This window comes from Schistocerca serialis, chromosome 11 (genome assembly GCF_023864345.2).
Source record: "Schistocerca serialis cubense isolate TAMUIC-IGC-003099 chromosome 11, iqSchSeri2.2, whole genome shotgun sequence".
NCBI lineage: Eukaryota > Metazoa > Arthropoda > Insecta > Orthoptera > Acrididae > Schistocerca > Schistocerca serialis.
In genome coordinates, this window is record NC_064648.1 from 39,144,414 (window position 1) to 39,169,881 (window position 25,468).

Genomic DNA, 25,468 nt, shown 5'->3' on the forward strand with positions numbered 1-25,468 from the left:
TGTGCAAAATATTCCCTACAGCTATCACATGTCAAAGTGATTTTGAGCCAAAAATTTCTCATGTGGAAATCCATGGATGCCAAATTTGATTGATAGGAGGGATATTAATCATTTATATTCTCTCAAGTTGTACATTTCCAAATGGATGTACGGTCAGAGTAAGTATGCTTTCCTTCTGTTGTAATGTATTTTTTTCACCCTGATTGTCAAAAACACTTCAGCAGCATTTCCCAGTTATTATTTTTAGTCTATTGAATAGAGAGATTTTCTTTTGCGTGCCAGAAAACACCTTACTCCAGCAGTGTTGGTGCAAGACATCCTGCATCATTGTTTTGACTGCTGTCTCATTTATGGGATGAAGACTCATACACAGTAATAAACTGGCATGCAAGATTCATCATATTCTCTTTAAAACTTTTCAAGTGTTGTGAAGAAATTTATCACATTACCCAACTGCTGGCTAAAAGCAAATACAAAAATATCTTTCTTTAAGCTTTCTTGCAGTTAATCCTTCGTGCAAGATATACATATACTCATTCCTGTGGTGTTTCCATGAGTTAATAATAATAATAATAATAATAATAATAATAATGTTTATTTGTCCATGTTAACTTTACAGTCTTGGACATTGCATTTTTTGTACAATTATATCAATATCATGTCGTTCCAAGAGTGAATATATACATCAAGTAGCGCATTGTATATCATTCCATGCAATAATGTTATAAACACATTAGCACATTATATATCACTCCATAAATATAATGATTATATCATCAATTAGCCAATTATAACAGTATCACCAGTAATAAACTGCAGTATGTAAAAGAATAAACTAACAGTACTGCAGCTCATAATTCTTGCCTTTGCCCTTGAAAAGATATCCTTGGAGTTGCTTTATATTTTTTGGCAACTTATTATAGAATTGTCTCCCAGTTACATATGGACTGTGGTCTGTAGCTTTCTTGTTAGTCTGTACCCTACGATAGTTACTTTTGGCTCGAGTATTGTAATTATGGGTGTTACTGTTCTTTACACTATTTTCCTAGCTCTCTTTTACAAACATTATGGTCTTAAAAACATACAATGAGTACACAGTTAGTAATTTATAATTTTTGAAATAGTCCCTACAGGACTGGCGTTTACTTATATTAGCAATTATCCTAACTGCTCTCTTTTGAAGCCTGAAAATGTGATCCATATGGACAGTGAGTGCCCCACCCCAGACCTCAATCCCATATTGCAGATGTGAGTGTATTAACCCATAATACATTTGTTTAAGGACAGGGGGAGCTATTATATTTGCAAGACGTTTTAGTAAGTACATATTACTAGAAACCTTTTTACAGGTGGAGCTGATATGCTCTTTCCAAGTGAGATTTTCATCAATCAATATGCCTAAAAACATGTTTGTCAGATGTTTCAACTGTAGAAAGTGATTGCGTATGAGTATTATTAAAATGTAGCAAGAACTTTATTACTACAGTCTTGTCCTTATTCAGTGTAAGCTTATTCATTGTTAGATACTCTGTGATCATTTCAAAGTTCTCTTTGTTGCTTTGGAATGCTGCCCGCTCTGTACAGCCCCAGCTAATAAAAGATGTATCATCAGCATAGTTCACTAGTTTGTAGTTTTGTGGCTGTGTTATATCATTAATATATTCTATAAACAAGAATGGTCCAAGTATACTTCCTTGGGGAACTCCACAATTGAGAGTTCTGTATGCTGACTTTACTGTTTCGATTTTACTTTCATTCTTATAATTTAGTTTTGTGCACTGTCTTCTATCACAGAGATAAGAACTTAGTAATTTTAGAGCTACTCCTCTTATCCTGTAATTTTCTAACTTGGATAACAGTACTGCATGATTCACAGAATCTAATGCTTTAGACAGATCTAGGAAAGTCCCTATAACTTTGTTTCCTTCATCCAGCCTGTTCAGTAGTTCATGGAAAAAAGTTGCTAATGCTGTTATTGTAGATCGTCCTTTTCAAAACACATGCTGTGTTTTGTTTAATAGTTTGTATTTACAGAAGAAGGATTCCATTTGATCTAGAATTATTCTTTCAAGCAGCTTGCCAAGTGTTGAAGCCAAAGTGATTGGCCGGTAGTTATTTATGTCTGTGATAGCCCCCTTTTTATACACTGGTTGTATCTCAGTGATTTTTAAAAGCTCTGGAAAGGTCCCGTGGCCAATTGAACTGTTAATTAGATGTGTTATTGGTTTTATTCTCATTTTTGCATTCTTTAAGTAGTGTGGACGATATGTCATCCCAGCCACTAAATGCTTTTACTTTGAGTTTTGAGATTATATTCATGACCTCAAACTCTGTTACACTCCTTAGGAGAAATGAATTACTCATTTTAACTGTGTTTATTTTCAGGGCTGATTCATCTTTTTCATCTCTGTATGCCTTACTAAAATGTTTAATGAAGGCCTCACAGACTGACTTTGCTTCATTCAACAGTATTCCATTTCTTCTAATGCAATGTTGCTGCACCCTGGTTTTTCTCTATGTTTACATTCTTTGTTTACAATACGCCAGGCTGTTTTGCTAATGTTACTAGTTTATCTTATCTGTTCAGCATAATGAAGTGGTTTTAGTCTCTTCAGGGATTCCCTGTATGTCTTTTTGTTGCTTTTGTACTTTGTTAGGAAGACTTTAACCCGTGGTCTAGGGGTAGCGTCTTTGATTCATAATCAAAAACGTCTTCGGTCCCAGGTTCGATCCCCGCCACTGCCTAAATTTTGATAAATAATCAGCATTGGCGGCCGAAGACTTCCGGCATAAGAAGTCAGCCTCATTCTGCCAACGGCCTTGTCAAAGAGGGCGGAGGAGCGGATAGAGGTTCAGGGCACTCTCTTGTCCTAGGGATGGGAAATTGCCTCTAAAGGCGGAAGAATCAGCAATGATCAGCGACATGAGGATGCAGAAGGCAATGGAAACCACTGCATTAAAGACACGTAACGTGTATCCACAGGACATGTGGCCTGTAATTGAAGAAGTGTCATGATGATCTCTCCATTGGCAAAAGATTCCGGAATAGTCCCCCATTCGGATCTCTGGGAGGGGACTGCCAAGGGGGAGGTTACCATGGGAAAAAGATTGAATAATCAATGAATGGATAACGTTCTACGAGTTGGGGCGTGGAATGTCAGAAGCTTGAACATGGTAGGGAAACTGGAAAATCTGAAAAGGGAAATGCAAAGGCTCAATCTAGATATAGTAGGGGTCAGTAAAGTGAAGCGGAAGGAAGACAAGGATTTCTGGTCAGATGAGTATCGGGTAATATCAACAGCAGTAGAAAATGGTATAACAGGTGTAGGATTCGTTATGAATAGGAAGGTAGGGCAGAGGGTGTGTTACTGTGAACAGTTCAGTGACCGGGTTGTTCTAATCAGAATCGACAGCAGACCAACACCGACAACGATAGTTCAGGTATACATGGCGACGTTGCAAGCTGAAGATGAACAGATAGAGAAAGTGTATGAGGATATTGAAAGGGTAATGCAGTATGTTAAGGGGGACGAAAATCTAATAGTCATGGGCGACTGGAATGCAGTTGTAGGAGAAGGAGTAGAAGAAAAGGTTACAGGAGAATATGGGCTTGGGACAAGGAATGAAAGAGGAGAAAGACTAATTGAGTTTTGTAACAAGTTTCAGTTAGTAATAGCAAATACCCTGTTCAAGAATCACAAGAAGAGGTGGTATACTTGGAAAAGGCCGGGAGATACAGGAAGATTTCAGTTAGATTACATCATGGTCAGACAGAGATTCCGAAATCAGATACTGGATTGTAAGGCATACCCAGGACCAGATATAGACTCAGATCACAATATAGTAGTGATGAAGAGTAGGCTGAAGTTCAAGACATTAGTCAGGAAGAATCAATACCCAAAGAAGTGGGATATGGAAGTACTAAGGAATGACGAGATACGTTTGAAGTTCTCTAACGCTATAGATACAGCAATAAGGAATATTGCAGTAGGCAGTACAGTTGAAGAGGAATGGACATCTCTAAAAAGGGCCATCACAGAAGTTGAGAAGGAAAACGTAGGTACAAAGAAGGTAGCTGCGAAGAAGCCATGGATAACAGAAGAAATAATTCAGTTGATTGATGAAAGGTGGAAGTACAAACATGTTCCGGGAAAATCAGGAATACAGAAATACAAGTCGCTGCGGAATGAAATAAATAGGAAGTGCAGGGAAGCTAAGAGAAAATGGCCGCATGAAAAATGTGAAGACATCGAAAAAGATATGATTGTCGGAAGGACAGACTCAGCATACAGGAAAGTCAAAACAACCTTTGGTGACATTAAAAGCAACGGTGGTAACATTAAGAGTGCAACGGGAATTCCACTGTTAAATGCAGAGGAGAGAGCAGATAGGTGGAAGGAATACATTGAAAGCCTCTATGAGGGTGAAGATTTGTCTGATGTGATAGAAGAAGAAACAGGAGTCGATTTAGAAGAGATAGGGGATCCAGTATTAGAATCTGAATTTAAAAGAGCTTTGGAGGACTTACGGTCAAATAAGGCAGAAGGGATAGATAACATTCCATCAGAATTTCTAAAATCATTGGGGGAAGTGGCAACAAAACGACTATTCATGTTGGTGTGTAGAATATATGAGTCTGGCGACATATCATCTGACTTTCGGAAAAGCATCATCCACACAATTCCGAAGACGGCAAGAGCTGACAAGTGCGAGAATTATCGCACAATCAGCTTAACAGCTCATGCATTGAAGCTGCTTACAGGAATAATATACAGAAGAATGGAAAAGAAAATTGAGAATGCGCTAGGTGACGATCAGTTTGGCTTTAGGAAAAGTAAAGGGATGAGAGAGGCAATTCTGACGTTACGGCTAATAATGGAAGCAATGCTAAAGAAAAATCAAGACACTTTCATAGGATTTGTTGACCTGGAAAAAGCATTCGACAATGTAAAATGGTGCAAGCTGTTCGAGATTCTGAAAAAAGTAGGGGTAAGCTATAGGGAGAGATGGATCGTATACAATATGTACAACAACCAAGACGGAATAATAAGAGTGGACGATCAAGAGCGAAGTGCTCGTATTAAGAAGGGTGTAAGACAAGGCTGTAGCCTTTCGCCCCTACTCTTCAATCTGTACATCGAGGAAGCAATGATGGAAATAAAAGAAAGGTTCAGGAGTGGAATTAAAATACAAGGTGAAAGGATATCAATGATACGATTCGCTGATGACATTGCTATCCTGAGTGAAAGTGAAGAAGAATTAAATGATCTGCTGAACGGAGTGAACAGTCTAATGAGTACACAGTATGGTTTGAGAGTAAATCGGAGAAAGATGAAGGTAATGAGAAGTAGTAGAAATGAGAACAGCGAGAAACTTAACATCAGGATTGATGGTCACGAAGTCAATGAAGTTAAGGAATTCTGCTACCTAGCCAGTAAAATAACCAATGATGGACGGAGCAAGGAGGACATCAAAAGCAGACTCGCTATGGCAAAAAATGCATTTCTGGCCAAGAGAAGTCTACTAATATCAAATACCGGCCTTAATTTGAGGAAGAAATTTCTGAGGATGTACATCTGGAGTACAGCATTGTATGGTAGTGAAACATGGACTGTGGGAAAACCGGAACAGAAGAGAATCGAAGCATTTGAGATGTGGTGCTATAGACGAATGTTGAAAATTAGGTGGACTGATAAGGTAAGGAATGAGGAGGTTCTACGCAGAATCGGAGAGGAAAGGAATATGTGGAAAACACTGATAAGGAGAAGGGACAGGATGGTAGGACATCTGCTAAGACATGAGGGAATGACTTCCATGGTACTAGAGGGAGCTGTAGAGGGCAAAAACTGTAGAGGAAGACAGAGATTGGAATACGTCAAGCAAATAATTGAGGACGTAGGTTGCAAGTGCTACTCTGAGATGAAGAGGTTAGCACAGGAAAGGAATTCGTGCCGGGCCGCATCAAACCAGTCAGTAGACTGATGACCAAAAAAAAAAAAAAAAAAAAAAAAGGAAGTACTGTAATTTTGTTTCTCGGAACAGCACATACAGGTCCTTCATATTTTCCTTTAGTTTATGTATTTTTGGGGGAATTTAAGTTTCTTTGTGGGATCTGATTTCTTTAGCGCTTTTTTTACTATCGGACATTGCCTGATTAAAGCTATGGTTAAATATTTCATTAATACCTTGTGAACTATATACCTTATCCCACTCTCTCTCTCAGCAAGCTCCTTCCTAAGTAAGTTACAATTAATCTTCCTTTTATAAGTGTGTAGGTCACTATGCAGAACTATTTTCTGATCTGTATTAATTTCTATGGATAGAGCTGTGTGGTCTGAGAGATATGTGTCAACAGCTCTTATGACTATATGTTTCCTATCTAGATTTGAAAGAACATGATCAATACAAGATTGTGCGTTAGGTGTTGTTCTGGTTGGTTCATCATTTATTTTGCTATAGTTACAGCAATGCAATAAGTCAGAATATCCAAGATAATTTACCTACCAGTATAGTTTAAAGAGTCTATGTTTACATCTCCTGTTATTATTACCTATTTTTTGTTTGTTGATAGTTTATTCAGAAGTTGTTCTAGGTGGCAAATGAAACTCTTCTACATCACTATTTGGTGATCTATACAGGCCTGCAGTTATTAGGCTGTTTTTGCCTACCTTCATTTTTACAGCTGCTACTTCAAAGGCCAGCTCCATTGCAAGATCGTCAACCTAGTCTATTTTTTAACAATGTATGTAATTTCTAACAAAAATGCCAACACCCCCACCCTTGTGTATCTTTCTGTAGTATGCACTCAAAATTTTGTAATTGTTTAACTTAAAACTACGAGCCTCTTCAGACTTGCATCCAAGTTCATTCACAATATATATGTGTGGTTTACATTCTCCTAGAATTTCGTCAATTTGCTCTATTTTGTTAGTAATGTACTGAACATTCTGAAACTATTTTACATTTTTTGTCTTTCTTGGTGCAGTCAGTAAAGCTTTCGCCTTTGTGTGTGCACACTGAAGGCCAATTTACACTAAAAAAAGAACATCAGTCTCACTCAAAAGCAAACTATTTTTATATATGCGGCTACTGAGTTCAATCTTTTCAGTGATCAATATGCTTACTTTTCCGCAAAGAAAACGCTTACCCTCACAGTTCAGATGCAGACCGCGTTTAATATGCTTGCCCTTATCTAGTGTCCTTATGTCTAGAATTAAACATTTTTCGTAACTTGAACACAATAATTTAATCCTGGCATTTGTTTTTCTAATCTCTTTGTTTGCACAAGAGTTGTGTATTAAGTCATGTCGGTGCGGGATGGTAGCAACAATAGTGTTTCTCTTGATTTGTTTCATTCCAGAAATTTAGACAAACCTACAATACACGAATCGCTTTCGTTACAAGCCACATCATTTGAACCTGCAATACAGGTAATGAAGTCATTGTCATGCGACATTTTGCCGTCTAAAGATGTGTTTATTACAATGTTATTTGTCTTTGCACCTGCCTTCACCTCACTACTTACTTGGATATTTTGATTAACACGTTGTAGAATCTGAGCCAGCTTTCTTCCATGACTGTCAGCAAGCAAGAGTATGTTGCACTTTGTGATGGAATTCAGAGTGGAGTTGCCGCTACCTTGACATTGTTTATTAAGTTTGTTAACAGGCTTTTTCCATCTGATTCTACCCTTTCGGTGCTTTCACGATTTTTGTAGCATATGTCACTACTTTTAGTCAGTGGCAGTCGTTTCCGTTGCATTCGTCTTTCGCCCACTGGTTTGTTTTCTTGGTCACACACTGTCTAAGTAGTTCGTCATCCTTATTGCAGTCATCACTACTAGTCAACAAAACACTATACCTGGTTTTATCTGTAATTATAATTTCATTTACTGCGTTTGATGCCTTTCTATCACTTCCTTTCTGCTTCTCATAACTCACCAGGTTTCCATTTTGTGGCTTAATTGTTTTATCATTTAGAATATGGCGTAACTTCTTCAGCTCACAGTTTTCATTAGTTATATGCGAAATCTCACATCTTAGAACATCTACAATTTTTTGTAAACTTGAAATGCATTCATTTTGTTTTTCGATTTCAACTTAACAGTTTTCACAGGATTCCTTTTTTACAACAGAACAATAACTTTTATTCACTTGTTCACTATGCATCACTACACATGTCGCCATCTTGAAATTGACAATTATTTCTGATCCCTGATCTTCCAGTGTCATATAGCACCTTGATCTCACAGCCAGGATTCTAACCAGAATTCTTTTTTCAAAAGCTAAAACAAGTCTCATATTTGCAACTTCCTGTACACTATATTTCAATTTTAGGATTTTAAGTTCACAAAACCTGACTAGTTCTGTAGGACAAAACTTATTCAATTTCAATTCAATTTATTGCTCATAACACATTATTTTATATGGATGTGCATATTCAACTAAGTATAAAGTTTTTACAATTACTTTTTTTGGTTTACATTATTTCTTATTACATTGTAATTCATGATAAATTCAAGTTATAAGGGCATTTTTGGGTAAGCCACTGCTTAACTCGCTTTTTAAAAGTATCCCCTGCCCATATCTTAACTTCATTTGGGAACAAAGTATTAAAAACAGCTCCTTTGACTGAGGGGCTTTTCACTGTTGAAGTTAATCTTCTGTTAACCATATGAAAATCTTTTCTCTGCCTTGTTTCATAGTTTTCTTTCACTGGAATTATAGTTTCTGGTATATACATGGCATAAATTGTGACAATATTGTGTGTAATGAATAGGGGTTTGCAAGAAGCCGCTGGTTTTACTTTTGCTATGATCCTCAAGGCTCACTTCTGCAGTATGGAAACTCTTTTCATATTTAGGTTGGCATGTCCCACCCCACAATACTATTCCATAACACAAGAAAGGATACACTAATCCATAATACACAGTCCGTAGGGGTTCAGAATTAAGATATGGTGATAACTTTCCTAATACAAGTAGACTGGGTGTTATCTTTTTACAGACATAATCAGCTTGCTGCTTCCATGAAAGCCTATCATCTATGCATAAACCCAAGAATTTACAATCTGTACAGGTTTTTGGTAGAATTTCATTGATCACAATATTTTTTCTGTTTGGACCACTTGGTTTAAAATGAATAATATTAGTTTTTTCTATGTTTACTCTTAAGTTCTCTCTTTTAAAGTGAGCTCTTGCCTTTTCAATGAAGTTATTTATCTTTTCAACTAGGCCAGGCTCATTGCCTGCATAGCAGACCCGAGATGTATTGTCTGCATACATAGTGATCAATTGCTTATTGTCAAGAGAACTTGGGAAATCATTTACATAGCATATGAATAGGACTGGCCCTAAAATGGAGCCCTGAGAAACATTGATGTGTTGTAAATAAGTATGTGTTCATGCAGAACAGTAACTAATGTTGTGAACAATAAATATTATGCAAACATAACTGTTACTAAGAGTTTTCTCTCATGATGCAAGTTTTAGAACATAAGTGGATGATGAAATGGGTACATATAGAACTAAACTTTGCCATATTGAATGAATGTAGTCATTATATGTCATTAACTCTAGCAGTTAACAAGAAGTCATATCATGAACCCAAATTTATATCTGTGGTTTCCCAGGGTAGCAATATAGGCAGTCTGCTGTTCTTACACAATTTGCAGACAATCTGAGCACCTGTTGACTGTTTGCAGACTATGCTGTTTATTGTCTAATAAATTTGTCATAACATCAAAAACTCACCATTACCACAGGAGTGCACATTTTTGTGTGTGGGTGGTTGTGTAATTTTGTTAGAAAAAGACTAAGAGCTCAAAAGCTAATTCAAGTGTTATATATATCTGTGCTTCACGCATCACTGCACTATAGGTGAGCAGTTGCCTTTTCCTTATTTTACCTTTTGCTCCATCCAAAAAATTCCGTTATTGTCATGAATTGCAAACTGATTTAGGCAAGATATCTGCATGATGGAGAAAGTACCAATTGACTCTAAGCAGTAAAAACTCGTACGCACTCCACTTGAGTATTAAAAAAATTAAAAGTAGTTGCAAAATAAATCACATGACTTAAATTGTTATCAATGTAACTAAATATTTAGGGATTACAATTACACTAACTTAAATTAGTATTGTTATTGACTTAACTAAATATATATGGATTCCAGTTACAAAAACTATAATTACTATTGTTATTGCAGTGGCTAGCACACTGGACTCACATTCGGTAGGACGATGGTTCAATCCCGTGTTCAGCCATCCTGATTTAGGTTTTCCATAATTTCCCTAAATCGTTCTAGGCAAATGCCAGGATGATTCCTTTGAAAGGTCACAGCCGAATTCCTTCCCCGTCCTTCCCTAATCTGATGAGACTGATGACGTTGCTGTCTGGTCTTCTCCCTGAAACAACCCAACCCAACTATTGTTATCAATTCAACTAAAAACATAGGAATTACAATTACAAAAACTTAAATTAGTACTATCATATAGAAAATGTTGTGGGGAAAGAAAAACTCTTAGAAGGTGCAACAAATCTAGTTAGAGGACTACCTATGCTATCGTTGCCAATCCTCTTCTGGAGTATTGCTGCACAGTATGCGACCGCTACCTAATGGGATTGATGAAAGACATCAAAAGAGTTCAAGGAATGGCATTTTATTTTCTATTATCGCAAAATAAAGGAGAGAGGATCACAGATATAAGGCACTTATGAAAAGAAGGGCATTTTTCATTGCAGTAAGATCTATTCATGTAATTTTAATCCACAAATCTCCCCTCCAGAAAGTCTGAAAGTGGTTCTGTATACTCTCTCTGCCAAATGATTGAGTGTGAGTTGTAGAGTGGTCACATACACATCAATGTAGAAGTGTCAGTCCCATAAAGAAATTTTTGAAGGAGGTCAGATAATCACTGAACTGCTGCCGGACAGATTACACCACAACACAAATTGAGACTTGTAGAAGTCTTTGCAATAATATCTGAGAGGTGGCATCCACAGACATGGCACCCCAATGTGATACTGAAAAACTGTATCTTTTTCATGGGTAACACATGAAATATTATCAAATGAAAAATTCAGTTGAGAAAACTGCAAAGTAAAATAATGATTGAATAGTGCAAGTGGAAGTCAGTGTAGTGCCAGTAGTCACATCTAACAGTAGAAGTAATACCTACCTTTCAGAACTGTTAGTTCCTATCTCATGTAACAAAGGGGGGAAGTTTCGCAAGGTTTGGAAGGTGGATGGTTCACCCACACACAGGATACCAGATAGAGAGAGCCACTCATTGTGAGGACAAGTGGGGAAGAGAGTGTATGAAGGCAAAGGTAGCATGTTGTAAGCACTGTGCCGACTTCATACCTGACAGGAGAGAAGAACAGAATGAGAAGTAAAAATGGTTTAAGAAGAAGAGAAATGAGAAGTTAAATGAATAGTGCAATTAGAAGCTAGGAGAGCAGAAAAAAGACAAGGAAGAAACAAAAATGGAGAGGGAGGCAATATTGCCATGATTGACTGACTGACTGACTGACTCCATGACACTATGGTCCTCTGACGACCTTGGCCTCCTCAGTCACAGATTTCCAATCGTCTCGGTCTTCAGCCCGTCTGTGCCACCTCCTCACTCGCACTGCTCTCAGGTCGGCTTCCACGTGTTCCAAACATCCCACATGCAGCAGTCCTCTCCTCCTTCTAGTGCCAGGATGTCCCATCATCATCATCATCTTCTTCGGGAGCCTTTCTTTTGTCATACGCTGGACACGTCCTAACCATCTTAGCCTTCACATTTTGACTGAGGTTACCAGATCAGGTTCTTTGTACAGAGACCTTATTTCTTCATTAGTCCTAATTCTCCATATCTCACCTTCTTTTACAGGACCAAAAATCTTTCTCATCACCTTCCTCCCCCATATATTTACTTTCTTCTCTAAAGCCTCCGTCAGTACCCATGCCTCGCTACCATACATAAAAACTGGTTTGATCACTGTTTTTTACAGTGTCCACTGTAGTTTCCTACTTAGGTTCTTACTTTTGAGCATGGTATATAGTGCTCTATGTGATCTGTCGGCAGCCTTAATTCGAATTGTTGTATCTGCCTCCACTTTGTTTACTGATGTTATTACTGAGCCAAGATAAATAAAGCTGTCTACCCTTTCAAAGTTGTACCCTCCTAACTGTAGATCATTTGTGTTTCTTCTATCTCTCTCAGTTACCTTGTACTTAGATTTAGTCTCACTAATTTCTAAACCAAGGTTCTTGGCAGTCGCTTCAAACTCTTTGACGGCTGACGTGAGGCCTCCGTACTTCTCACACTTATTACTACATCATCTGCATAGGCTAAGATTTACAGAAGTCTATTGTAAATATTGCCTACTGCATTTGTGGTTATTGATCTTACTGCATTCTCTAATACCAGGTTGAATAGTACTGGTGATAGTGGGTCTCCCTGTCTTAGTCCTTCTTCTGTTGGGAACGATTTTGACAGACATACCTGAACTTTAACCTGGCTTTTGCTGTTTTCCAGGGACATCTTAGTTAATTTTATTAGCTTCTTAGGAAATTTGAATGTCTTCATTGTTTCCCACAGTGCTGATCTTTTAACTCTGTCATAGGCCTGTTTAAAGTCTATAAAGAGATGTTCTAATCTTACATTATATTCGTAAGTCTTCTCCAGCATCACATGTATTGTAAAGATATGGTCTGTCGTAGACCTCCTGGCTCTAAAACCTACCTGGTACTCGCCTAGAATCTTTCCTGCTCTTCTACTTACTCTCTTTGTTCTAGCCGTAGAAAGGATTTTATAGACGATACTAAGCAGAGATATTCCCGATAGTTCTTACACTGCATGCGTGATCCTTTCTTATGTCTAGGGCAGATGGTTGCTAATGTCCAGTCCTCTGGCATTTTCTCTGTTTCCCAGGCCATTGCAATTATTTTAGGTATCCTCCATACTGATATTTCACCTCCGTGTTTTATCATTTCTGCCGTTACCAGGTCATGTCCAGGAGCTTTATTATTCCCAAGTTGCTTTATAATTACTCTTAGCTCTTCTATCGATGTAGGTTCTGTGTCCACTGCATCATCTCCTCCATCCACCTCTTGTTCTTCTTCAGTTTCTTCTCTAGCCCCTCCATTTCTTTCTTCATTTATGATGTGTGTGTTTGACAGTAACACTTCAAAATGTTGTGCCCATGTTTCTATTATTTTTCCCTTTCCAACTATCAAACTGCCTGTCTCATCTTTCAGCATGTCCACCCTTGGTTGATATCCTCTCTTTATTTGTTCCACCCCATAAAAGAATTTCCTCCCCTGCTTATTTTCAAAGTTCTTCTGTATTTCATCCATCTGTTGTCTTTCCTCTAGTCTCTTTTTAATCTGCGCTAAATTGTTAGGTACCCTTCTCTTCTCTTTAAACATAGCCATAACATTTCGTGTAGGTCTCTGTAAAATTTTTTGTTGAGCTTGATTTCTATCATCTAGCACCTTTGACATATCCTCATCAAACTGTGTGTTTCTATTCTGTTTTCCTCTTTCTCCAAGTACCTCTTGAGCTGTTGTATTTAAAGCTATCTTTGTTTCCTCCCATAGTATGCTGATATCCTTTCCCCCCTTCCTGCTGATCTTTTGCAACTTCTCTTGCATTTTGTTCCTATACTCTTCCTTCTTCTTCTGATCTTTGAGCATATCCACATGGTAGAACTTACTTTTCTCCAACCCAGCCCTTCTGGCTTTAACTGCAATGCTTTCTAAGATTTTAATTTGTACCAAAATATGGTCTGAGTCAATATCCGCTCCTCGGCGGCTAATCACATGTAAAATAGATGCATGCTGTCCATTTATCAGTACATGATCTATTTGATTTCTCATCAACCCATCTGGTGATATCCAGGTCTCCTTATGAATGTCTTTGTGTGGAAACATGCTTTTAATCACTAGTCCTTTGCTAAAAGCAAATTCAATCAGTTTCCAACCATTGTTATTTGATTCCTTTACCTACTTTAGCATTACAGTCCCCCAGTATAATTTTGACGTCACGCTTTGGCAGGTTATCATATAGTTGCTCCAATTTCTCAGAAAATTCTTCTTTCTCTTCTTCCGCTGCATCTTCCATTGGCGCGTGCACACTAATCAGTGACAAGTTGGAGAATTTAGCTTCAGCTTCAATTGACATAACCTGCACTGTGTTGTAGCAAATTGAAAATGACAAGGAAAAAGGATAGGCTTAGGGTAGGATAGGACAGGCAACAGGTGTGGTGGTCATTGTGGGACACACTTCATCTGGCTCCTCCCCTTTGGCCCGTCTGGCACGGGTGACTCTGCCGATACCGCTGGCATAGCTCTCCGGATTAAGAGCACACAAACCTCCTTGCCTGCATGGACAGTGCTATGCTAAGGTGGTGTCCCTTGAGAAGGGGAAAAATTGCCATAGTAAGAGTAATAAGAGTTGACTTAATTCCACTTCTAAACCTTCCTTTATTTTCCTTCATTGCTGCCCCAGTACACAGATTGAACAGAGAAGACAGACTGCATCCCTACATTACACCCATTTTGATCTGAACACTTGTCTTTACTTCATTCCCTTACTGTATCAAATGGTTTGTTTGGTTAACAAATCCTGTGAAAGTGTCTCAATTTTTCCAGCAGTTGCTTCCATATTGGAGCTTTATGACAGAAATACTTCTCTGGTGTTTTCATCTTTCATAAAGCCAAACTGATTTTCATCTAGCAGATGCTCAATTTTCCTTTCCCTTCTTCCGTATATCTCACTGGCAAGTTGGATAGGTGAGCTGTCAAGCTGACACTGCAATAGCTCTTGTGTTAACCATTTGTTGATATCTTCAGGATTGTATGAATGATGCTCTTCCTAAAGTCCAGTGGTGTGTGTCCTGTGTGACAGATCATGCACACTAACTTCAGTCATCCGGATGCAATTTCCCACAGAGATTTTAGAAAATCAAAAGGAATATTATCTGCCTTGTCTGTGTTGACTCAACCCCCATTAACACTAACCCCTATGCTTTCTTTCCAATTGGTTAATTTCATTATTTAGTATATTGCTGCTTCACCTTCATAATTAACCCGCCCCCCCCCCCCCCTAGTTTTTCCTGTATACTTTTACTTTAGCATCCTGGTTCTTCATTCTATGCATTTCCTCTCTTTTAATCCATCTTTATGTCATACCCTGTCATCTCCAGACTGAAGCTGGCATAGTGCTTTCTTTGACCTCCACCATTCTCTGACATCTCCCCATTCATCTTGCTCTCTCATTGTTCACACAACAGGTGAAACCATCTCAACTTAGGGTCCTAATGATGTGGCCCTCCCTCAGAATCTTCTCAATGTGTCCATCTTTTCACAATGAGGAAGAAATTAACAATTCCAAAAGTGGAATAATTGGCAGCACTCAAAAATTCATCATCTGAGATAAGTACTGGGTAGCCATTCTGTCCCCTTGTAATCTTACATTTCACAAAAACATTTAAATTAAATATAACAAGATCAGTTTGTTATGAGTTATTATTCTCAACAGCCTTAAACTTTCTGTCATATATTGTTGCGCTCTGGACTGTTACGTCTACACCACCTGTGTGTGAGGGAGTGTGCAACACTGTTATGTGATAACACTGCCATTTCATAAATTGTTGAAATATTGTTCTTTAGTAAATAAATTCATTCCTGCACATTAATAATTATTGTTTCACAACTCTTTTGTTTTGTAGGACAAGGAAAAATGTACTTGCTGGCAGCGTACAATGGAAGGAGCTAAATATAGCCCAGAAAATATGCTGTTCAGCCAAGAGGGTTACAACTACAAACGTCTGTATGAGCCACTCATAACAGGCATCTATGAATGTAATTCACGGTAAGAATATTAGCTTCTGTACTTAGCAGTATCTCCTATAACTACCCAGTAATCAGTCTATGTGGTGTACTGTGTTATTGTGAAGATTCTTCAAATAAATAAAATGGGCACTGTAGAAACATATGCACCAGTAATTTAGTTGGAACATGTATTAATGAACTGAACTTATACTTCATAAGAAATTAATCAGTAAATGTATACTTCATCTAGTGTAGTGATGCAAGGGCTTGTTTCGTTTTATGGTGTATATATGAAAATGGTGTAATTTTTCTATAATGTTCGCAAGGTTACGCATTCTAGAAATCTATTCAGTTATGTGCTGAAAGCTGTGGTCATAGTGAGTAATGGTAAATTTTGATCCAATTTACCAATAAAACTGAAGATATTCTTGTGTTCTTGGGATTATCATATGTTGCAACTTGTCAAAAATATTTTTTTTTACAGTCATATTGACCAACTAGGATCACGTTGACAACTTCAGTTCCTCTTCTTCCTTTGATGGTGTTTCCTATTTTTCCAGTATTCCCTCATTTTCTCTACATGAAGTCTCTTCCTTTCTTCTGTACACGCTGTTCCTGATTTTTTATTTCTTCTGCTTTGAAAGCCTTCCAAATTTAGTATTTTATTTTTAAAATGGTTTCTTTCTGCTATTTCTGATTCTTTGATGTTGTTTCTTTCTAGTTAGTTCTTCACTTCTGTAATCCATTCTATTGTCGATTTCTTCTTCCAGAAATATAGGAGTATTTGTTTTGTTAGTCTGTTTCCATTCATTTGGTAGAAATGTCCGAAAAAGCTTAATCTTCGTTTGGCCATTAGTTCAGATATTTTCTCTATATTTTTGTAGATCTTCTCATTGCTTCTTATTTTCCAACCATCTGCAGTTTTTATTGCACCCATTATTTTTCTAATAATCCTTCTTTCCAATACCTCTAGTTTGTCCATCTTATAGATCATTGTTAGGCATTCAGATCCATATAAACATTCTGGTCACACCACTGTGGTGTAGTGTTTTAGTTTTGTTTTTCTAGATATACATTTCTTGTTGTAAATATTTTTGGTCAGACCATATGCTCTTTCCATTTTGTTAATTCTTAAATCTATTGCAGATTTTTCTAGCCCAGTCCGTTGAATAGTTTCTCCAAGATATTTAAATGTATTTACTTGCTCTATTTTACCTATTTGTGTTTCTATGAATTTTGTCACATTATATTTGTCATGAATTTTGTTTTTTCAGCTGAGACCAGTTGTGTTTGCTATTTTTTCCAGAAGGTTTATTTGAATAACTGCTTCTGTCAGGTTTTCTGAAAGTATAGCAAAATCATCTGCAAAAGCCAAGCAGTTTACCTTAATTCCATTTGTTTTCCTTCCAAAGTTATTGATTCAGTGTTGTGATTTTTTAGCTGTGAATTCCTGATCCTTACAATTATTTCAAATAGCTGAGATACTTCTCTCATAAATTTGACTTTAGATATTGACCCTGTTAGTGTTTCACAAATTATATTTGCTAATTTTGATTTAAGACCAAATTCTCTAATGACCTTATCTATTTTCTCTCTGTCTATACAATCAAATGCTTTCTTGAAATCAATAAATGACACCATTATTTGGTTGCTGGTTAACATTCTATGGCGAATTGTTGACTTTAAGTTAAAAAATTTTGCTACAGGATCTTCCCTTTCGAAAACAACCCTGATATTCTCCCAGTTGTTTGTCTAAAGTATCTACCACTCTGTTCTGGAGAATTTTTGATAATATTTTGTATGCCACTGGCAGAAGTGACACACCTATGTAATTACTGACATTTTGCTTGTCTCCCTTTATATGTAGCGAGTGGAATAACTCTGTTTTCCATTCAACTGGAATCTTTTTATTTTTCATAATGTTCTCAAAAAGCAGCTGTAGATCCATTATGATTTTTGGTTGTGACCACTTCAATAATTCTGCTGTAATGTAGTCTTCACTGCCTTTTTTATTTTTATTTTTTTTTATTTTTTATGGCTTCATGTATTTCTAACTCTCTAGGTGGGAAATCTTCCTCTAGATTTTGAGGTGTCACTGGAAATTCTAATTTATCTGTTGGAACTGCACAGTTTAACAGCTTTTCAAAACATTTCTACTAAAATTTCATCATTTTTTTGTTTTTTCATCCCATTTTCATCTTTGAAACTGATGCTTGGTGCCTGATATCCTTCAAGTATGTGTTTAAAAGTTTGGTAAAAATTTCTAGTATTATGTTTGGTGAAATTTTCTTCTATTACAATAAGCTGAGAATTCTCAAAGTTTCTTTTGATTTTTCAGTTTATTTTTGATGTTTCTTTTCTTTTTTGTCTGAATTGTTTGAGGTCTTCCTCTTTTTTCGAACATCTCCATTTTCTCAATTTTTGAGCTCTTTGTGTTAGTGCTTCTTCACACTCCTCATTCCACCATGTCTTCTGTTTATTCTTGGCCAATCCTAAAGTTTTCTCTTCTACTTCAGTTATTTGCATCTGGAGTTCATGCCAATCACCTTCTTTACTTGTCTCAATTTCTTCTCTAAATTTTTCTGTATTTTATTTTGTAATATTAGCTCTAATGGTGTTGTATCTCATCACTTTCTTGGTCACCTTTTTTTGTTTTAGATGGGAGAAATTTTATTTTAATCTCAGAGAGATAATGCTATGAATTGAATTCCCCATTTCTGACTATTTTAACATTCATAATTTCCGTGATATAACTTTTCGATATAGCTACGTGATCCATTTGAAATTTCTGATAGGTTTGGATTTGGATGTCTCCAATTTTTGGCTTTTCTTGGTAGTTTGCAGTAATGTGTGGACATGAGTTTTAACTGGAACATTTTACACATATTAATCAATCTTTCACCATTTCTGTTTGTTCTTGAGTGTGCTGGATATTCACCTACAATAGTCCTAAATTTCTTTTCCCTCCCAGTTTGTGCATTGAAGTCACCAAGAAGTGTTTTAACATTCTTTTTAGGTATGATAGAAATTTCAGATTCTAAAAGATCCCAGAATTGATTTACTTTCACCAGACTTCTGCTGTTGTCAGCATTTATAGATGCATGGCAGTTTATGAGGGTTTAACTTTTATTCTTGCACTTTATTGTTAACATGGATATTATTTCTGAAATCGATCTAAATTCTGTTAAACTGTCTATGATTTTTTTACATAAAATGCTGTTCCAAACATGAGCATGTTTTCCATTATTCTCATTGCTGGTTTCCCTTTATATGTTCTATAATGTTGTGTATCAACTACATTCTCATCTAAGAATCGTGTTTCCTGGACTGCTATAACTTGTATATTGTTCTTCTGCAGAAATAATACTAATTCCTTTTGTTTCCCAAATATTCAGAAGAGAATTTACATTTAATGTTCCAAAGTAGTACTTCTTCTTGAACTGGAACTTGGAAGGCTTTTCAGCATAGTCCATCTCTTCTTCACCACAAATGTTGGGACTCCCCAGAATCCTAGGTCCCATTGCATTACATGATGTAATGGTGGATTCCTCATCAGAGTTACCACCTGGGGTAGAGCATCCATTGTGCGAACTTTCAATTTTGGGACTTGAAGCTGTAAATTGTAAAGAGTAGGGAATCCAAAGTCATCCCTGAATTCCCAAAGTAAGACTATGTTGTTAGCCTGGAATATTACTTATTCAGCTGCCACTAACATGTGGAACAGACGCTGTCGGGGTGCTGCCACTAACATGTGGAATCGTTGTGCCCTCTGTCCATTTTGGCCTCGGACAGGAGGCTGCCTCTTCCGCCACTTCTACTGTATAAAAGTCCATCTTCTCCGCCTTTGCTGCTGTTGAGGTCTTCACCATATCCCTGGCAAGGCGCCCTCATGACGTACTATCACCCGGGCCACATGAACCAAGGTTTTTTAACGAGATGTTACTCCTCCCCCCTCATCCTTTCTCAACCGGGCTTGGGACTGGCTTTGGTGGAGTTATGTCAACAGTTTATTATTTATTACTTTTTGTTTCCATATTTTGTTTTCCAAGAATTTATTGACTGGGCATCTCACTTATGGGTGTCTTCTTTCCTGTCTGTGCAAGTAGCCCTAAACCTTTTTTCAAGTCACATAAGCAAACCTTGGGCACCACACTATCGCAGATTAATTATGCTCATGTGGACCTCATCCTGAAAGAAAGCTATCAGATTATCCATGTAAAATGAAATAAATGAGTTGATCTAACATTGGTTTTCTGTACTGTGGAATGATTTTTTATATTTTTATTACTAAGCATGATTTTAGATGTGTAATATGTTGTAATGTGAATCAAAATGAAGCAAAAGAGGACCTGTGCAACCAGAGAATTTATGTTTTAAATAACTGTAATTAAGTTTGTGTGCCATGTGCACTTTGTTACAATAGGATAAGTAAAAATAAACTTGCTTCCATCATTCCCAACTGTACTCCCAGATCCAGTCATCAAAAGTTTGTGGACAACCATTCAGCCATCATTAGGTGGTGCTGATGGTATGAAGTGTTTGCTGTGGGCTTGCAGTATTTACGCCTGCCCTTCCAGAGTTAAAACCTCACGGGCCCTGCAGCATGCTTAGTGGTGGGGTGTGTGAGGCTGTGATGGTAGGGGGAAGAGTCTCAGTTGCCTTTCACCTGCTTTCTCTGTAACAGCTTACATCTGGATGTCTTGTTTTGCTTCTACAGAGCTTACTATTGGCTTCAATGCCTTACTCAGTTGGAAGCCATTGTCATTGTGGTTTAAATATATGACATATGAATTTCAATTGCCTTTTTGACAATGTAGTCCTAAAATTTATTGCTGGTAGCCAGGACTTTCATTTGCTGATCATTTATTTTATGTCCATTTTAAATGCTATTGCAGACTTGTAGGGCTGCAGTAAGCAGGTGGGCACTCAATTTTTACATATTGATCTTCAGTTGTGTGGATTGTTTGTCCTATATAATTTTTTTTGCATTCCTATAGAACTTGGTCAATGCAGTGTTTTCACAGTAGTCTACTAATTTTTGATGACACGTAGCCAGCAAACAATCCGAAAGCAGTGTTTCCATCTTCCATGCCATTCATGGAACTTTTCATTGCAGATCTATCTGAATCTGTTGGTTATTGCACCCATTCTAGTGGAAGAGGAATTCTAAGTACCACAGCTCAACCGTCAAACTTTGTTCATTTGAGATGGAACATGCCTTGTATATTAGTGTGTTGAGCATGCTGTCCTTCTGCAAGGGATGGTGGCAGCTGGAAGCATGGAGATACGCATGTGTATGCATCGGCTTATGATGTACACTGTGGGAAAATGAGCTTTTGGGCCTATGCTCAACTAGAACATTGAGAAAAGGAAGTTTGTCATCTCTTTCTACGTCCATTGTAAACTGGATGTTTTCATGGCTGGAATTCAGATATTCTAAGAAATTTTGTATTGTTTGGATCCATATTGCTAAATGACAATTGTTGTCAACATACTAAAAAAAAAGAAAAGAAAAAGAGGTTTTAGCTCAGCAGGTTTTGGTGCTATGTCCTCAAAGAATTTCACGAACAAAATTTCTAAAACTGGCAAGAGAGGCATGCCCATGGCTACACCATCAGTCCATTGGAAACAAAATAAGTCAATGTCAGAACATATCTAGAAGGTTTCAACTCAGAGTGAAGTTCCGACTGATTAGTTTTATGGAGCCTTTCAAAGGAACATGACTGAAAAGCAAGACAACATTGAAGCTGACCATAATTTTAGACTTCTGCCATTTTAACTCTGTCAGCTGACAGATGAAGTCACCCAAGTTTTGTATGTGACATGTACACTTGACAACATGAGGGCCCAGTAACTGGTGTCATAGCCATGAGTAGCCCTCTCTCACCAGCTGCAACAAATCTGGCCGTGGAATATTTAGAGGACAAAGCACTGGGAACTGCTCAACCATCACCAATTTGTTTCTTTCAGTACATTAGTAGTAGTAGTAGTAGTAGTAGCAGCAGCAGCAGCAGCAGCAGCAGCAGCAGCTTATTCATCCAAAGACAATTTACGTTGCATGAATTTCATCAGAAAAAACATAGTATACAAAAATAAATACACCCACACACACCCACAGGACTGCGCGAGGTAGCACAGTGGTTAGCAGTGGTTTCCCTAAATCACTGCAGGCAAATTCCGGGATGGTTCCTTTGAAAGGGCACAGCTGACTTCCTGGCCCATCCTTCCTTAATCTAACTAGACCGATGACCTTGCTGTTTGATCTCTTCCCCCAAACAACACACACACACACACACACACACACACACACACACACACATGTACGTACGTACGTATGTATGTTTAAGAATGTGCAGGATCCTACAAATACAAGGATGCATCAAACTATACACTAACTCACATTCAAAATTGCACATACAACTTTGATTAATTACATAAATGAATTGAAAAGATATTTCACACAGAATACTTAGTTTAGATTTACATAAAAATGCATAATAGTTGTAACACTTCTGTTCAAAATTCTAATTTGGATCATAGGAAACATTTGACTGAAAATGCTGTTGACATTGACGTGGCATATAGTACGTCCACTATAATAGCAGTATGTCATTAGAAATTTGAATATTGATTCCTTAAAAATGTAGAAAATTTGTAATTTATTTTATCTGTTTCCAGAATGAGATTTTCACTCTGCAGCGGAGTGTGCGCTGATATGAAACTTCCTGGCAGATTAAAACTGTGTGCGCCGACCGAGACTCGAACTCGGGACCTTTGCCTTTTGCGGGCAAGTGCTCTACCATCTGAGCTACCGAAGCACAACTCACGCCCAGCCCTCACAGCTTTACTTCTGCCAGTATCTCGTCTCCTACCTTCCAAACTTTACAGAAGCTCTCCTGTGAGTCATGATTCGGTAGCTCAGATGGTAGAACACTTGCTCGCGAAAGGCAAAAGTCCCGAGTTCGAGTCTCGGTTGGCGCACACAGTTTTAATCTGCCAGGAAGTTTCATATCAGCGCACACTCCGCTGCAGAGTGAAAATCTCATTCTGGAAACATCCCCCAGACTGTGGCTAAGCCATGTCTCCGCAGTATCCTTTCTTTCAGGAGTGCTAGTTCTGCAAGGTTTGCAGGAGAGCTTCTGTAAAGTTTGGAAGGTAGGAGACGAGATACTGGCAGAAGTAAGCTGTGAGGGCCGGGCGTGAGTCATGCTTCGGTAGCTCAGATGGTAGAGCACTTGCCCACGAAAGGCAAAGGTCCCGAGTTCGAGTCTCGGTCGGCGCACACAGTTTTAATCTGCCAGGAAGTTTCTTATTTTATCTGTGTTGGAAGTTCATAGTACAATTTAGTACCATGAATGTGGTTTTTTCCACCTACACTACAGCCCCATTTACTCATTTTACGTGGATGTCATTGCACATTCTTGTATTATGTGACTGCAGATCTGAGTTGTTTTCAAAATTTTCAGCGTACCTTTTCATATTAACTACATTTTTGTATGTAGAGGAATAGTAAAGGTAGAATATTTAGCTGGTTTTAGTAATTGCTTGGATGATGTTATCCTTAAACTGTCAGTAATTATTCTAATAGCTCATGTTTGTGGTGTAAAGATGGTTTTTATATTTGTTTTATTATGACCGTGGAAATTGAGGCCATAGATAATAGCAGTGTGAATGTAAGCAAAGTGGACAATTCTGTTACATTGTTTACTAGTCACATTACTAAGTACACATAGTGCAAAACAAGCAGAACTTAACTTATTAGTGAGGTAGTGGATGTGGGGTTTTAACTTAAATTTTAATCTCTATGGACACCTATAAATTTTCTGACAGCTACTCCCGTAACTTCTTTATTTTCTATTCTGAGGTCCAGGTCATTTTGTGACTTTGTTTTTCTGTAGTGGATATAATTATTTTTTGAAATATTTAAGATCAGCTTGTTCCTTTAAAACCAATGTTGTAAACATTCGAAAACTCTAGTTGCAGATATTGGCAATTCTTGATTTGTATCAGTTACAGTAACATTTTCATCACCAATGGACATGATTATAAGAGTACCATTGATTGCAATGTTGAAGTCATTTACATAAATTAGAAATAAGAGAAGTCCTGGAACAATTGGTACAATCTGAAAAACATATCTGAAAGAAATACTTAGGTATGATGACACTTTTGTCATTTCGCCACATGAACCTGACAAGCTACAGAATTTCATAGAACATCAGATTTCCATTGATGAAAGTATATAGTTTACCATGGAAACAGAAAAGGACGACAAGTATCGTTTTCTCAACTCTAATTCAGTGTAGGCCCTACAGTTTGTTTGCACACAGTGTATACTGTAAACCAATGAATACAGATTTATACCTCCATGCCTCCAACTGCCACCATCCCTTGCAGATAAAGAATGTCTTCAGCACGCTAGTACACAGGACATACTCCATAACAGATGAACAAAGTTTACCACAGATTTGTGCCACCTGGAATGTGTCCTCCACGTGAATGGATACAGCATCTGGCAGATCCAGATAGATTTGAAACACACAAGCCAAAGAATGACATGGAAGATGAAAACCCAGAAGGAGAAGGTAAGAAGACCACTTTCATACTGTTTGCTGGCAGTGTATCACAAAAATAATCAATTGTGAAAACACTACATAATGCCAGTTTTCCACCTGTCAGCCAAAATACAAGTTTTAATGGTGACTGAATGACAACCTAGCTCTCAAAAAAAGTGGGGATATACTAAGTTCCATATGAATGTTGAAAAACTTATATTGAACAAACAATTGACACAGTTGATGATCAGTGTCTATATGTGCCACATCTACTTAGTGTGGCCTAAAAGTCTGTAGTAACAGAACACTGAATTGAAAACGACATAAAATTAATTACCAGCAAACAAAAGTCTTGAGTATACCAATAAATTTTTGGACTGCAGTTCCAAACACGCAGTTGAAATTCATGTGACTCATAATGTAATGAAGATGGACACTGCTTCCAACAGAGCAAGGTGTAGGAGCCAGTACAAAGTTCCATCGAAGCAATACATGACAGCCAGCTGTGGGATGTGGCAGGAACGGGAGGTGGAAAGCAACTGAGACTCTCAGCACCACCATTCCAGCATTACACACCCTCACCACCGAGCGTGGCATGGAGCCAGTGAAGCCTGAACTGATGATTGGCAGCAGACACTTCATTCCATCAGCATCACCTAATGATGGAAGCAGCATATATGCTGGGAAAGCCTCATATCAAAAATAAACTTATTAGTTTATACTGACATGCAAATGTTAATATCTGTAGTACAGAGAAATGTTACATATACCTGCTATTTTCCTGTTGTGAGGCACACCTGGTGCATTTTCAGATATTTTTTATAGATCCTCAAGAAACCAGCTTCAATGCAGAATAGAAAAAAGAACACCAAAATCATTGCCTGCAATAACATATTATCATGACAAAAATAAACAGAACTATCAAATACATTTACCTATCCTTTTCATGTGCATTTCAGAAGTTAAAACAATAATAAACAGTACAGTACTCCCCCTGTGCTACTGATAAAAAGAATGACACCATTACAACAATGATTTTAGAAAGTCAGAAAGATGAGATTTTCTGCTCAGAAATTTATCTAATAGTGA

The 25,468-nt window shown here is 37.5% G+C and overlaps 1 protein-coding gene across 2 annotated transcripts in view; it reads left to right on the plus strand.

The window, feature by feature from the left end:
- LOC126427372 (histone-lysine N-methyltransferase eggless-like) overlaps positions 1 to 25,468 on the plus strand; it is a 377,652-nt gene that overhangs the window by 308,108 nt on the left and 44,076 nt on the right. For both annotated transcript variants that reach the window (XM_050089720.1, XM_050089721.1), the window contains exon 20: positions 15,722 to 15,864. In XM_050089720.1, coding sequence (XP_049945677.1) covers positions 15,722 to 15,864 — 143 coding nt within the window. The remainder of the gene's footprint in view (positions 1 to 15,721; positions 15,865 to 25,468) is intronic.